At 41.2% G+C, this 14756-nt stretch overlaps 2 protein-coding genes across 4 annotated transcripts in view; one reads left to right on the top strand and one right to left on the bottom strand.

Annotated features, from left to right (window-relative positions):
- The first annotated feature begins 131 nt into the window (after positions 1 to 131).
- Positions 132 to 11526, top strand: elk3 (ETS transcription factor ELK3). 2 transcript variants are annotated; one of them, XM_063460544.1, is made up of 7 exons: positions 132 to 156; positions 432 to 492; positions 661 to 874; positions 4752 to 4999; positions 5093 to 5821; positions 7020 to 7142; positions 9492 to 11526. In XM_063460544.1, the coding sequence occupies exons 4-7, from the start codon at positions 4793 to 4795 to the stop codon at positions 9585 to 9587; spliced, it is 1155 nt and encodes a 384-aa protein (XP_063316614.1). In that variant the 5' UTR covers positions 132 to 156; positions 432 to 492; positions 661 to 874; positions 4752 to 4792; the 3' UTR covers positions 9588 to 11526. The 2 variants fall into 2 exon arrangements, with proteins under 2 accessions (XP_063316614.1, XP_063316615.1); XM_063460545.1 differs by lacking the exons at positions 132 to 156; positions 432 to 492 and having other exon boundaries at positions 657 to 874.
- A 150-nt stretch (positions 11527 to 11676) lies between these two features.
- cdk17 (cyclin dependent kinase 17) overlaps positions 11677 to 14756 on the bottom strand; it is a 43052-nt gene continuing 39972 nt past the window's right edge. For both annotated transcript variants that reach the window (XM_063460542.1, XM_063460543.1), the window contains exon 17: positions 11677 to 14697. In XM_063460542.1, coding sequence (XP_063316612.1) covers positions 14657 to 14697 — 41 coding nt within the window. In that variant the 3' untranslated portion in view covers positions 11677 to 14656. The remainder of the gene's footprint in view (positions 14698 to 14756) is intronic.

The raw sequence follows: 14756 nt of genomic DNA, 5'->3' as shown, positions 1-14756 counted from the left end.
CTGCGCTTATGCTGAGGCGTGGTTCATCTTTGCAGACATAAACGATCTTTCCCTTTCTCTTCCAACAGTCTGCGGTTGACCTCTCCAGATTGAAAGGCACCTTTCAAGGGTTTCAGCTGATGCGTCATCTAACAAAGTCCTCAGCCCCCATACTAAGTATTTAAGTCGAGAGCATTAAAGGTTTTATATTAAATCGTTTAAATATTACATATATATTTATTCATTAAACTTAATAAAGTTTTTGCTTTGTAAGTGTATGCATTGTACCCACCTCCAGAAGGTGATGATTTTTGCATAAGGAAACTAAAGTTTGGACAATAAAGTTACCCAAAGGCCCAGATTTACTTAACGTACTGTGTGTGTGTGTGTGTGTGTGTGTGTGTGTGTGTGTGTGTGTGTGTGTGTGTGTGTGTGTGTGTGTGTAAAAACAGGAACCCCTCCCGGTGAGCAGGAAGAAGGTGACGTCAGTTGTCACTTGGCTCAGCGCTGAGGGTAGTCAGGATTACAATATTTCTGTGTGTGTGTGTGTGTGTGTGTGTGTGTCTGTGTGTGACAGAGAGAGAGAGAGAGAGAGAGTATTCTAAAAGAGGAGGTGTGTTTATGGGAAGTAGAAATTTTGTGTGAACGTGTGCACGCGCCTGTGTGTATGTGTTTACACAGACTGGAATACTGCGCCAGAGGAAGTGCGCCCGTTCCCCGTCTGCGCGTCCCGACTTCCTGCTCTGAGCAGGCAGGAGAGAGAAAAGCTGCGGATCCGCTTTCAGACAGCGGGGCAGCAACAGCAGCAGCATGGAGCCCCAACACACCTCGCACACACCGCTTTAAAGACACAAACCCACACATCGCACACGGACAGAGGAGCAGCCACAGCTAGGTAGGTGCCATATTTCCTCCTATGGGCAACTTTCTGAAGTTATGTGTCTGAGCACATTTGGGCGTAATAGAAAGACAGAAACGAGCTCGCGTTAGCTGTTGGTGTATCTGCTGAAGTCCTGTAACGGTCAGACAGTCACTGTCAACTTGAAATCCGACTAAAGTCGCGCGTAAAGTTGTGCGTAACGAGGTAAAGCTGTGCGTAAAAATGTGTTAAAGCTGCGGTTTTAGCACTCTCTGCTTTGGAATCAAAACTGACCCCGCTGATGGGAGCTACATTTGGGGGTAAAGAAAAGGATTAAAAGAGGTTAGAGTGGCGGCTGCTGTGGAAAAAATCAGCCGTGGCTCCTTTAAAAATCTAGTAGTAGAATTTCTGGTTTGTCTGGACCTCGCAGACTAATTGCCATGCGCTTCCGGATAGAAGCTGGCAGCAGACAACATCTTGAAAATGAGTCACTGGTGCAAAAACAAAGAACCGTTTGAGTTCCAGCAGAAACCCCTGCTCTCTTTCCACAGACATACACTCTCACACACAGACATACTTCCAAAAATAAGAAATACACAGCCTAAAGAAAATGGATAGATTCATATGTGGGTTTTGGTTTGTTTCTGCTGGACTGAAGAGCCCCCAGAAGACACTGGGAGAAAATCCCATGGATAAACATTTGCAGTAGGAGAATTTTGATGTACAGATCTTCCATGACTTGTGAGCTTGCACAAGAAGAGGGAGTTTATGGACAAGCAAATTTTAAGCACTGAAACAGCGGACCAGTGCTCCAGACTGCTTTTATTCTGAAATTCCAAATAAATCAGCAGTTTTTGTGGCTTTGTTTATCTCCACAACAGACTTGGAGAGTATAGATCAGAAAGTTTGACACCGTGGCATACATGTATACCCCATATAACAGATCTATATAGAAGTATAGACCGTGTGTGTGTGTGTGTGTGTTCGTTCCCAGTGGGTCTCTGTGACAGGAAGTCCTGGATAGGAAAGGTCTCTCACCGGGAATGACGCCCCTGAAACTGAATGACAGGAAGTCCTCGTTTAGACAGACGGACATCAGTACAGTTCTTCCATCACTTCACACACACACACATTCAGGAAATAGGAAGTGAGAACACGCTTGGTTGTGTGTGTGTGTGTGTGTTCACGATGATGGGTCATTGTTTGCACCAAATGCACTTTCACCCCCTACCCCCCTTTTGCTGGTTGGTTTCCTTTCAGAAAGACACAAAGGGAAAGGTGTACGTTGTATTTTTAGATCGAATCAGTAGTTGATTATTCTGAATATTAGCGGTTATTTGTTGTTTTTCGTTTCGCAGTGTGCAGCTCAGGCACTGTAATTTAATTTATTTGACAAAGGAGGCAGGGAGCGACAGGCAGACACCCACAGGTAAACATGTCAGTTAAAAACCCAGGCTTGCCTTGGCAGAAGGTCACTGACCACATCCTGTTTTATCACCATGGGAACATCCAAAAACCAACCAACCAAATGTATGAACCTCTCTCTCTCGTTCTCTCTGTGTCACACACGTGATACTAGAGCTCATGCACACATGCGAAATAACAAGAAGCACAAAGAGCAGTGTCGGAGTTTGTTTTTGGAAATTGTTTTGCATCTTAAAACAAAACTGAAAAATGATCAAAGAGCTCTTTTCAGAAATTGTAACACTAGTGATCCACCCCAACATGTCCTGTAACACACACACTTCCACACACACACAAGTAGCGGGAGGAAGTAGCAAAGAACACAAACCAGTACCCACAGACACATGGTTTACATATCTCACACTAATCAACTGTAAGCGAAAGTAATCCAAGTAAATACGAACAGAGCTAACCACTGTTGGCTTTCTGATCATTTAAGATTGACAATAATGGAAGATTTTGGCAAGAAAATGACCTTTAATGCAGCAAATAATTTTTCATACCCCGTGTATAAATCTTCTGGGTGTGTCATTAAAGCATAAATAACCAAATAATGGGCTGATTTTCATTTCAAATGGAAATGCATGGGTGACCGCCAGCTTTTGTGCATCAATATAGAATGGAAATGTTTTATTTTTGTGATGCAAAGCACCGGGTAATAATTCAACATACACTGACAGTTTCCCCAAGTGTGTTATTTTGCTTTTTGAGGAGGACCAACACATGGGGGGGGATGACGTGTTCCCCTTGAAAGTTACCCGTATGCCTTGATAAACATCCATATTCACAGATGACCGTTGCATGTCTGTTCTAAAAGCTCTTTTATTACTCTGTTATTCAAAGGTTGAGTTATTTGAACATGTGTTAAACATGTTTGAACCAGAAGAAGGATCAGCATACACTTTTGTTTTGATGCCAACAGTCTTTCTCTTCTCCACCCACCAACTACCCTTTTCCTTTCTTTTTATGATGTCCTCTTTCACACTTGAGTCTCGGAAAGATTAAAATCTATAATCTTTTAAGGACTCTGGATGACTTGCATGTATTGTGATGTACTTTAAGTACGGTTTTCCACAAAAGTTAACCCGCTGCGTGAAATGCAAATGCGAACTTTGAATGTGATGCCATCAACAATGTCCAGATATATCTTTGAAGCACAGCAACATTTATCAGTAAAAGGGATCAGCTGACTTGCAAATATTTTTATTTACATTTTACACAGCACCCCATTCTTCAATTAGATTGTTTTTCCAAGTTCAAGGTTCTCATTTATTTAAGTTCACTTGGAATGGTGTATTGTATTTCTAATAAAAGTGAGCTTTAAAGCTGCATTAATCAATATTTTTATGACACCAAATTAACATTATTAATATAAAATTAATATTTGTAATGCACAGAGTGTCACAAATTCTATCAGCCAACTGTGCAGTTTATAAGAAGACCTTTTAATGTCTTTTATATGGCAGCCCTGGAAGTCAAATGCAGTGCAACTTTAGGAAACACCAGCAAATAGAAAAATCCTGCAGTATTTTTTTTTTAATTGTTTTTTGTTTGTGAGTTTATTTCTTGAGTTGCAGTGCATTTGACCTCTCAGGGCCACCATAGTTTGAGCTCATTGTTTTGGTTTAGCTCATCGTAGCATGTTGAAGCTAAAGAACTAGATATTTCATTCTAAAGGGACTAAGAGCTGGATGGGCTTTTTTTGTAATCAAATGTTTGTCTTTAGACAAACATAAACATGTATTATTAAAAACTACAATAAAGAACCAACTCATCCAGTAAAAAAAGGACAAAAGAAAAAACAGGTCCTGAATGAGGCAAGAGAGAAGAGAAAGGGGGAGATGAAGATGACAAGACTTGGGCCCAAGTCATATCAGATCTTAAGAAGCTTCTCGGATGAGAGGTGAAACGTCTTCAAGCAACTTAAAGAAGTCCAGACACTTTTCTTTACAAGCTCCTTTGACTATCAGATCTTAAGTTTAACTGTGAATTCATGGAGTAAAAAAATGGCCTGTATTTATATAGCGCTTTAATAGTCCCTAAGGACCCCAAAGCGCTTTACATATCCAGTCATCCACCCATTCACACACACATTCACACACTGGTGATGGCAGCTACATTGTAACCACAGCCACCCAGAGTTGTTAGCTATTACAACAGAAGCCGCTTTAAGTTGTAGACTTGTAATGCACCAGCAAGGAGAACACTTCCTATCAGCATCATAACTTCCAGAGATTCATGTGTGACATGATTTTACTCGTCCAACAGTTGACATGTGAATGTTCTGGTACAGATTCAACTATAGAAGAGATGCGCTCTTCCTGATTTGTGCAGTAAAGAATTTATTGTCACTCTACACATGTACAAAGAGATACAGAAGCAACCCCTGCAAAAGAATATAGGCCATTCCAGATTGACTGTTTCTCCTGATCTGATTTTTTTACTGCAGTTCACCTGTGTCTTTGGTGTCCCCGTTCCCTCCCCATCATCATGGAGAGCTCCATCACACTCTGGCAGTTCTTGCTGCAGCTGCTGCTCGACCAAAGCCACAAACATCTTATCTGCTGGACATCCAATGATGGCGAGTTCAAGCTGCTCAAGTCAGAGGAAGTGGCCAAGCTGTGGGGCCTGCGCAAGAACAAGACCAACATGAACTATGACAAGCTGAGCAGAGCACTGCGCTACTACTATGACAAGGTACACAACTTATATATCTAAGCTACACAACATTGAAGTGGTTTGTCTCCTCAGTTGTAATGAACTGCACATCTCATCGTGATTCTCCTGCAGAACATCATCAAGAAGGTGATCGGTCAGAAGTTTGTCTACAAGTTTGTGTCGTTCCCTGAGATTCTGAAGATGGACCCTGCACTGGTGGAGTCAGGTCGCAGCAGTGAGGAAAGCGGGGGCACCGCATCGGAACCCGAGGCTGAAGATGAGGATGGGGGTGAGAGGAACCAGTACCTCCACTCCGGCCTGTACTCCTCCTTCAAGATCAGCTCCCTGCACCACTCCTTAGAGCAGCACCGGCCAATCAAGACAGAGCCCAGATCCGATCGTCCGGATGACGGCTCCTCTGTCATCCGATTCATGACCCACCGTGGCCACTCCTCGCTCCCCTCCACCCCACCCCCATCCTCAGCCGAGAACTCCCATTCCTCCAGGCCGTCTCCTCAGCTGGCCCGCTCTTCCTCATCCTCATCCTCCTCCCCTCCGCAAAGCCCCACCCATATGCTAGTGAGAGGGGGAGTCCAGAGCACAGATGCGGATGAATTGGAGCCCAGCGCACAACCTCTAAACCTGTCATCTGGTCAGAGAGACAGGGAGAGGTTACAGAGCACGACAACACCAGAAAGGAGGGGACTGGCCAATAGTACGCCTCTAAAAGGAAGAAAACCGAAAGGCTTGGAAATCTCCGCCCCTTCACATCTCTTGACAGGAAGTGACCTTGTCTCACTTGCCCTCAACAGCCCAGCTCTGCCATCTGGGTCCCTGACCTCAGCCTTCTTCACAGCACAGGTACAACGTGACACATTACACACTTGTTATACACACATTCATGCTTCCAGAAATGCAGTAGGTAATAGGTGAGGAATGAGGAGATGAGGGTCAGACAAGAGAGAAAGAAGAGATTTTTGGATGAGGAAAGTCAGACAGGGAGGAGATGGAAAGAGGTGAGCGGAAAGAAAAGGAGGAAGGGAGGGAGGGAGGAGGTTCATAAGTGAAGCCATATGTTCATGCAGCTTCCGATTCACTGGCAACAACACACTGACCAAACCAGGACAGTCTGACTACATTCAGGCATTCGGCGAACGCTCTTATCCAGACTGACTAATCATACACTGCTGTGCATACATCACTGATGGAAAATAAAAGTATAGGCTGACCTGTTCACTCATTATTTCAAAAGTTGAGTTGCGTTCATGTGCACACTTATTTAATATTAGTATGTATAACCCACTTTCACCCACGGGAACACATGGGAATTTTAATAAAAAGTCTGGAACTTTTTAAAGACCTCGTTCCCCCCTTTTTCACTTCCTGGATCACAACCAGAATAGAACTGTGAGAAACAAGTTTATGGTGTTTGCTTTTTTTTTTCTTTTTTTTTCAAATTTCGTAGGTTGTGGTTGGTAAAGAAGCAAAAATCCATTAAATCATGCGCCACAAACAATCTTAATCTAGTTCAGTGGACCGAACATCAATAAATGGTTTATAACAAGGTTCATAAGACAGCTTTCAGTGGTAAAACAAAAGACATTTGAGGTCCTGGAATTACCAGACAGATCAATGGCAGGCAATCAAGTAAAGGTCATCAGCTAAAAACCATAAGTATACAGCCGTCTGCAGTCTAGCATTGCTGAAAGTGTAACTGTACTGACAGTGGGAACACAAAAGCATTCCTTCACCTTTTACAGACTGTTGAAGAAAAGAAAACCAAACTGCTCTTATATATCTCAGAAAGCCAAGACACAAAGTAGATGTCATGAATTTTGCATGAGTGGGGCTTCCTGGTCTGCATGGAGACAGTCTGCCAAGTCGGTTTGAGATCACTAGAGGGCACACTTGGCTTTGAGCTCTGGGTGAGACTGACTGACACGACAGCCTCGCCGCTGACTGCGAACAGCTCCCTGGATGTGCTGCCAGAATAAACACCATCATCTATTTCTTGGTGTATTTATTCCCTGACATTTCATTTGGGGTTTTGTCTATGTAGACTCCGTCTGGTCTGCTGCTCACTCCCAGCCCTCTGCTCTCCAATATCCAATTCTGGTCCAGCCTCAGTCCAGTGGGACCCCTGAGCCCTGCCCAACTGCAGAGCCACGCGCCCCTCTTCCAGGTAACAGTCATTTATTTTTATTTCCATGCATGTGCATGGGCTGTCTTCAGCAGCTGCAGATATTTGCCAAGCCTCTGTTAAATCTAAAAATATCTTAACTTCAGGAACGGACCACAGGTTCGAGCTACATTGTTAAAAGTTGATTTGATTTTAACTTGATTCAGTTTTGTTTACCACCAGGTTACAAAACAACTCAAGGTATTGGAAAGCAAAGATCAAAATATTAGACAGAGAACCCCAAATGATCCTCTGTGAGCAGCATTTGGCAACAGTGGGGATAAAGAACCCACCTCCAAGAGGAAGTGGTTGCCAGCAGAACCAAGGAGGGAGAGCATGTCTGCTGCATTCTTACACTTACACTGATTACATTGGTTTTGTCACTGATGGTTATTCAGCAAAAACTACACTTTTTCTACTGTAAATAAACGATGGATGTACTTCCCAGGGGGACTGCATTGGCTAGAAAAACAAGTATTTATCCCTGCAGAAGATATCAAAATAATGATTGTTACAGAATGATGTTCATTTTGTAAATTGTGGTCAAACAGACACAAAGCAGGTTATGACTGTATGGCCACGAAGTGTGAAATTAAATGACACTGCACAATTCCTCAGGTTGCCTCACTCATCATGTTGAGACCTGTTAAAATGCTCAGCTGGAGGCTTCAAGATGCTACTTCTAACCATGATGAACTCATCTTTTACATACAGTCTATGTCTTCACCTAAAACCAACAGAAAATGTTTGGCAGTTTCTACTTGATGAAGACATGGAAAGATAAATGTCTTCATCTTTAAGTGTAGTGATGTGTTCTTTCTGGGATAGTGGCACGGTTGCCCCTCCGTTGGTCTTCCTTGGTCTCTTGTGCTCTGGGGGCCTCTGGATGTCTGGAGCCTGGATCTCCTCCATACCTGCTTCATGCCCTGGAGGACGGGGCTATGGCTCCCCACACTCTAGCAGATCATTACATGAAGGAACCTTTTAAATACAAGCACGCTCATGCTCACAGGTGTACACACGGGTGCTCACACACACAAACTACACCCTTTTTGGCTCCTACCTCAAAGAACACACACATATATATATATATATATATATATATATATATATATATATATATATATATATATATATATATATATATACACAGAGTATCGCAATGGTGTTGTGTTTATTATATTGCTGTTTTTGTTTGCTTGTTTTCTCTTTTTTTTCTGTCAACAGGTGATCCAGGTGATATATATAAAAATATGTATCCCCCCCCCCTTTTCTTTGCCCTTTTCTTTGCCCTTCATCACTATTCCTCTTCCCCGCTGTCTTTGTTTCCCTCCCTCCCCCCGGTCATGTCTGTCCCGTGTGTAACAACTGAAAATAAAATAAATAATAATAACAACAAAGGTCAATCCAATGGACCAATACGGCAAGGCAGGGATGGTCTACTTAGTAAAGTAATTCTGTTGGGCTTCTCTCTTTGCCTTCAGACAATAATTCTGATGGCAAAAGAACCAAACGGGACAGGCGGCAAAAAAAAAAAGAAAAAAAAAAAAAGAAAGTGTAGTGATGTACCCATAAACTATCTCAGTTTACACAAACTGCTCTTTATAGTCATTTCATATGGCATTGAGACAAGCAGTTGCAGTTGTTTTCTCACATAATGTGTGTGAGGTGTGTGTGTGATTCACTTTATGCCAAGGGTTTCAAAATAAGCTGCAGATGTTTCCGTTTTGGTGTGGACAAGAAAAGGGGGCAACTTCCTGTTGTCTAGGGGGAAAAGAGAGTGTTGGTTGGTTAGGAGTCTCTCCCACCCAAGTCAGCTCTCACACACACTACAACAAATAAACTTTTAAACCAAGCATCAAATACACAGTTTTAGTCCTCAGAACAGGATTTGGTCCCAGTGTCGTCCTCACAATGTCTCGAAACCTGAAGCACTTCCTCCAGCAGATTGTTTAGACATTGGCATGAAACAATTTTTACGCTGACTTATACATTAGTCTGTTATATACTTACATAGTAATGTTAGTATATAACAGACTAATGTATGAGTCAGCGTAAAGCCACAAATAAAAACGATATGCTTTAAAGGTGATTTGATTTTTTGTGATTTGCTCGTAAAAGCATGCAGAAGAACAAAAAGAAATGACTGAAGGAAAAGTAACAAATGACTCTAAAACTATCGAGTTTATCTTTCTTCTTCACTTTTAGTGACTGTTAATAGAGTATGTGTTTTCATTTTAATTTATATCCATGGAAAACACTGAAGGGCCTGTTGGGTCAGGAGACTATTTTGTCATTCACACAAACAACACAACAAATACAAAAATCCAGTTTTTTCTTCTCCTTCTGCAGTTCCCCACACTGCTGAACGGACCCATCCCTGTGCCTTTGCCCGCTATGGACACCACCTCTCCTCTGCTGCTGTCCTCCAGCTCCCACAAGTCTTGATGCCAGCCTACGATAACAGGGAAATGGGCCGGACCACATTAACACTGAACCGGCGCCCATTAAACGAAGATGAACCGCCGAGGATTTGGACTCGCTCTGTTACACTTTAAATCCAACACCTGTTGCTTTGTATTGATTATAGAAGAAACAGGAGCTTATCTGAAACTTTGCTCTCTGAGAAAGAGCATCTGCATTGGCCCCTTTTTCATGTTTACTTGCTTTAACATGTGTTTGGCGTTTTCATTCCTTCAGGACAGAAATCTTTGAACTTTTTTCAAGCAAAGAATCTGAGTGAAGGCCAGACCTCATCACACTTCTCATGTCATTTTTTTTTTTATCAGTCTCACTTTGTCTAAGCTTCAGTGATGCAGACCAGCTGAAATATAATACTGCTTTTCCCCCCTTGCATTAACTAAACTCAGTATCCACATTCCTAATTAGTGTACACCACAGTGTCAGAGGCTAGTCTTAATAGATTCATACCAGCAGCTTAAAGAAAGCACAGAAATATACTTTCCTATTGAGAGTTAGTGTTACATGCCAGGATTGTTGGCACTCCCGCGTATGTGTGCAGAAAATGAAGCTAGAGCCAGACAGTTAAATGTTTAGCTCTGCTTATTCACAAGGTAATAAAATCCAAGTACTTGAAAGCTCATTCATGAAAGATTTATCTGTAAATAAACTGACCTGTAACCCAGAAAATCACTGACATAGAAGCTCATCTGGATTATGATTCATCACAATTCACAGGTTATTGTAATGTGTAAAGTACGCAAAGTAAGTACTTACTTGGCTGAACTGTGTGAACAAGAACTGAAATTCACTAAAAAGTCAAGGACGTTTACAGTCCTATCATGTTAATTGTTAATGAATCCCAATAGATTAAAATCTGACCAGTGTTCTAGGAGGAGTGGTTCTTCTGAAAATTGGACAAGGCATCCATGAAATCTCAAACATAGTCTTGACTTTGACCTTGAGCACAGTTTGGGTGACGACCCATTAAGTGAATACTGTGTGCAGGTTCGAGTCAGCTCTGACCAATACTCCAGGAGGAGTAGCGATCCTTGTGAATTGTGGACAGATTTGTATTATTGTAGGGTCTCTACCTTACAACATAAAGCACCTTCAGGCGAAATCTTATTAATACCAAGAGAAGAGTCACAGCCTAAACCCTAAAATCACAACTTAAAGTTTCAACACACTTTTTGTGTGTGTGGATTAAAACCTTAGTGATTTAATCACTAGTAAGCTTTAGTAATGGATTTTGTAACCTTTGAAACAGTCAATGAACTGTTCTAGCTTAATGTTTACTGCACATATATGAAAGGATCAGTCTTTGAATTCATCAAAATTTGATCAAAAGGGGACCATAACTGGAGAATTTGACGCTACAGGCTACATAGGCCAGTAAAGAAAACTTGCTACAACAGCGAGCAAGTCGTGAATGAAGATGATACAGCTTTTTTTCCCCTTCTTCCTGTGCTAAACCTTCCTTTTAATATACCAAATCTCCAAATGTTCACATTTTTTGGATGTTGCAGGTCTCAGGATTTTTATTTTTTTTTATTAAACACAATAAAAAAGTCTTTGAGCCGGACATGTGACCACATGACAAGGGACCTTCACTGACTCCTAGCAGAACTCCTGCTAGCCAGAGTGCTACAATGCTGTGGAAGTCATTATTTCCTGTATAATATCTTGTATTTTTTCAAATGCACTGTAATTTTTTTAACCTTCTACCAGCTGTGCCTTTCTCAATATGTAAGATTTATGTAAATGTGTTTAGCTTAAGTTTGACATTTAAAGTCAAAATTGCACAAAGAATTTGTTTTTTTGTTTTAATGGTTTGTTTTTGTTTGTTTTTTTAGAGAAATGAATAGAACTGTATTCTCAGTGATTTGCTTGTTTTCTGCATTCTTTAAATAAATGTTACATTTTTTTGAAATAGAATTATTATAGTACTTTTTTTAAAAGTTACAATTAACTATCGGGTAGCGTGGTGGTGCGGTGATTAGCACTGTAGCAACAAGAAGGTCCTGGGATAGATGAATGGATGGATGGAAAACAAAGAATGACTGCTACACAGAGCTTTTAGGAAACTGTTTAAATTTACTTTCCATGGTTATGAGAAATAAATAGTTCCAGTAAAAAGAGTCACACACCAACTGTTCACCGGCAGCTCAGTGTTTCAGAGAGGTCGAGTTCACAACACAGCAGGCCTTCCATGCATCAGGCTCACATACACACACACGTTCAGACGTGTTCACGGAAAAATACATCAGTCACACATTTTGAAAAAGTACAGTTTTACAATGATAAATATTTTAGCTGTTATCGAAATCTCCTTTTGTGCATGTTACTGCTGTTCGTGTACACAAATGTCCTATTAACAGGAACAGTTTGCAGTTTACGGAGAAATAATCCTGCATCTTTCAGTCTGATCGAAGGAAAATGGAAATCAATAACTTCTGAAAAACAAAAACTATTCTAGTGAAGCATCCAAGCATGCAGTATAAGAAAGCTACTTTATTTTAAAGGGACATGTTTTGGGTCGATGTAATACAGGAAATCTACCATTAATATAATGACATTTTCCTGGGAACACAATAATTTATACATTATTCTAAATATAAACTGGTTACAGTATATTTTCTTTACAGTATATGTGTTGTCACAGTTTGTGTTGAGCTCTTGAACATGATAATGTCCCCCTTATAAGGAAAGCTATCTAAGAGTTATCTACAGGATTATTAAACTGTTAGCTGCAAACTGTGTTAGTTTAGTTTACTCCATTAATGCTTTCATATAGTAATTTATCAAGAATTAGTTGTGCCTCGAGCACTTCTATAGCATTTTTCTACCCAATCAGTATCTGAAAGAGAAATCTCTACTGTAGACATTTAAAAAAGAAAAAAAAGAGCGTAAATACAAAACTTTCATTAAGATGTCGACCAAAAGAACTGCAGTAACAGGAAAACCTCCATCAGATCATCTTACATGTGATGTTCAAAGCACCCTGGTATTTAGTTGCACAAGATTAACCACTGCAGTCAGGTCTGTTTTGCTACTGTGAGTGCAGGTGTTCATTGACGTTTTACGTAATTCTTCTGCGTGTGACTTTTATGCTGCCACAAAAATGTAATGTTTACTATTAATCCTTTAAGGAAATGGTTTGACATTTCGAGAAACATGCTTGTGTGCCCCAAGTAAGATGACAAAGCTGACACCACTCTTGGGCTTGCACACTGAGCTAAAATTCCCAACACCTGTAAAAAAACATTTTGGTTTTTACAGGTGATCATGTTTTTCACTTAAACGGTAAAATAAAGCAGAATGCGTTGATTTGTCAGCTTTGTAGGTGTGGACAAATGTTACAGAGTTAAGCTCGCCATTTCAAACTCTTTTCAGTCTCTTTGCTAACCCAACCAAAGCTGAAGCTTCACATTTAGCATGACATCAATCTTCTCATGTAACCATTTCCAATGAAGATCAGCCAAAGTCTGGACCACGAGTGATTACACCTACACTGGTCCATGGCAAAAAGAAAAGTGCATACACAACTAAAATAAGCCAGGGATGCAAAGCACACCAGTGAACATTTATAAGAGGGTGATTTGAGGAGGTCTTCCCTTTGTTTCAGTAAACATATAATCAAAAGCAAGACTTCTCAACAGGCTTTATCATCTGTAGCATCACTGTTGGTTGCAAACAACATAGCGGGCAAATGTAAAAATTTCAATTTGAAATGTCTTTTTTTTGTACAAATACTGAAAGAGCAGTGGTTGTTCAAAGGCAACCCTCATTGCCTTTGAACAGCCCTCCCCATCCCCACTATCCCACCCCCCCAGCTCTGAGAACATGCCACACTGACACTGCTGTTTCACAAGGAGAGGTCACAGACACAGAGAACACATCCTAATACTGTTGGGTAAACTTGGCCAAGCGAGGCTCCTGTCCCTGATTCCAAAAGAAAAAAATAAAACAAAATAACAAACTGAAACAGACCAAAAACAAAATACACGCACACACGAAGTGCAAGTTAAACACAAAGAATTACTGCAGTGACATCTCCGAATGTACACAAAGCAAGAAAGTGTAGTTTGCATTTATCTTAAAAAAACAAAAAACAAAACACACACAAAAGAAAACAAAAGAAACAAAGCATTGAAATCCTGGCAGCTCTGTGAGAGGTTTTAGGGAAGGCTTGCTGGCTTCCTGTGGGAGTCACATGACTTCCTTTTCAGCTCCAGTATTCCTCTTCTTTCATCTGCTTGCCTCCCCTCCCGTCACACCTCAGTTTTGGTCCCGTTGGTGAGCAACAGTGGTCAAAAAGAAGCAAGGGGTGGATGTTCTCATGTAGACCATGTAGCTCTGCGTGTGCTTCTTTCACCCCCCAGCTGTCAGTCCACTCATAGTCACGCTCTCTGATTTTCAGTTTAACCCCAGAGGGCAGCGGGTCTTCTGCAAGTCCATCCTAAATGTTTTTGGAAAAATGACAACCAACACCATCTAGTGTTTCTGGAAATGTTGTAGAGTTCAGTCACGGAAGCTCGAAGAAAAACAAAACATAATCTCCAAATATATATGTATATAGAGATATACATATTTTTAAAAAAGAAGCTTTCGATCTCCAAGGACGACAACAACAAGAACAACAACTTGGGTCACAGCATCGACATCAACATCAGTTGACTCATGAGAAGCCGGAGGATCGTTGTCAGGAGAACAATAGTAACCTTACTGACTGCTCAACTGTGCATGGCATCCCGAGTTCACATTGTGCAAACACACACACACACACGCCTCCGCGCAGACACACACTGTGTGTTAAATACAGACAGTAGTAGTTTAGCAGCAAAAAAAAGTTCAACCTCACCCATCCCCCCCGCCCCCAATAAATAAACAGTCACCAAATAGATTCAACTCAGAGTCACTCGCTCAGATTGAGTGTTTGCGTGCGTGTGTGTGTAGTTAAATGGGTGGTGTGGGTGTCACTCCGAGGGGTGGTGGGCTCATGCAAGAGGCTGCTGGGAGGTGTAGATGAAGTGGGGCGTCTTCTTCATGAAACACTAGAACAGCATGCTTTGCCTCCTGTTGATCTTGCTGTTACCTGAAAGAAAAAAAAAATACAACATGTAAAATACATCACCCATAATGCCTTAGGTTTAC

This window comes from Pelmatolapia mariae, linkage group LG17 (genome assembly GCF_036321145.2).
Source record: "Pelmatolapia mariae isolate MD_Pm_ZW linkage group LG17, Pm_UMD_F_2, whole genome shotgun sequence".
Lineage (NCBI taxonomy): Eukaryota > Metazoa > Chordata > Actinopteri > Cichliformes > Cichlidae > Pelmatolapia > Pelmatolapia mariae.
The sequence above is the reverse complement of the archived record's forward strand: the minus strand, read 5'-3'. Positions and strand labels throughout refer to the sequence as shown.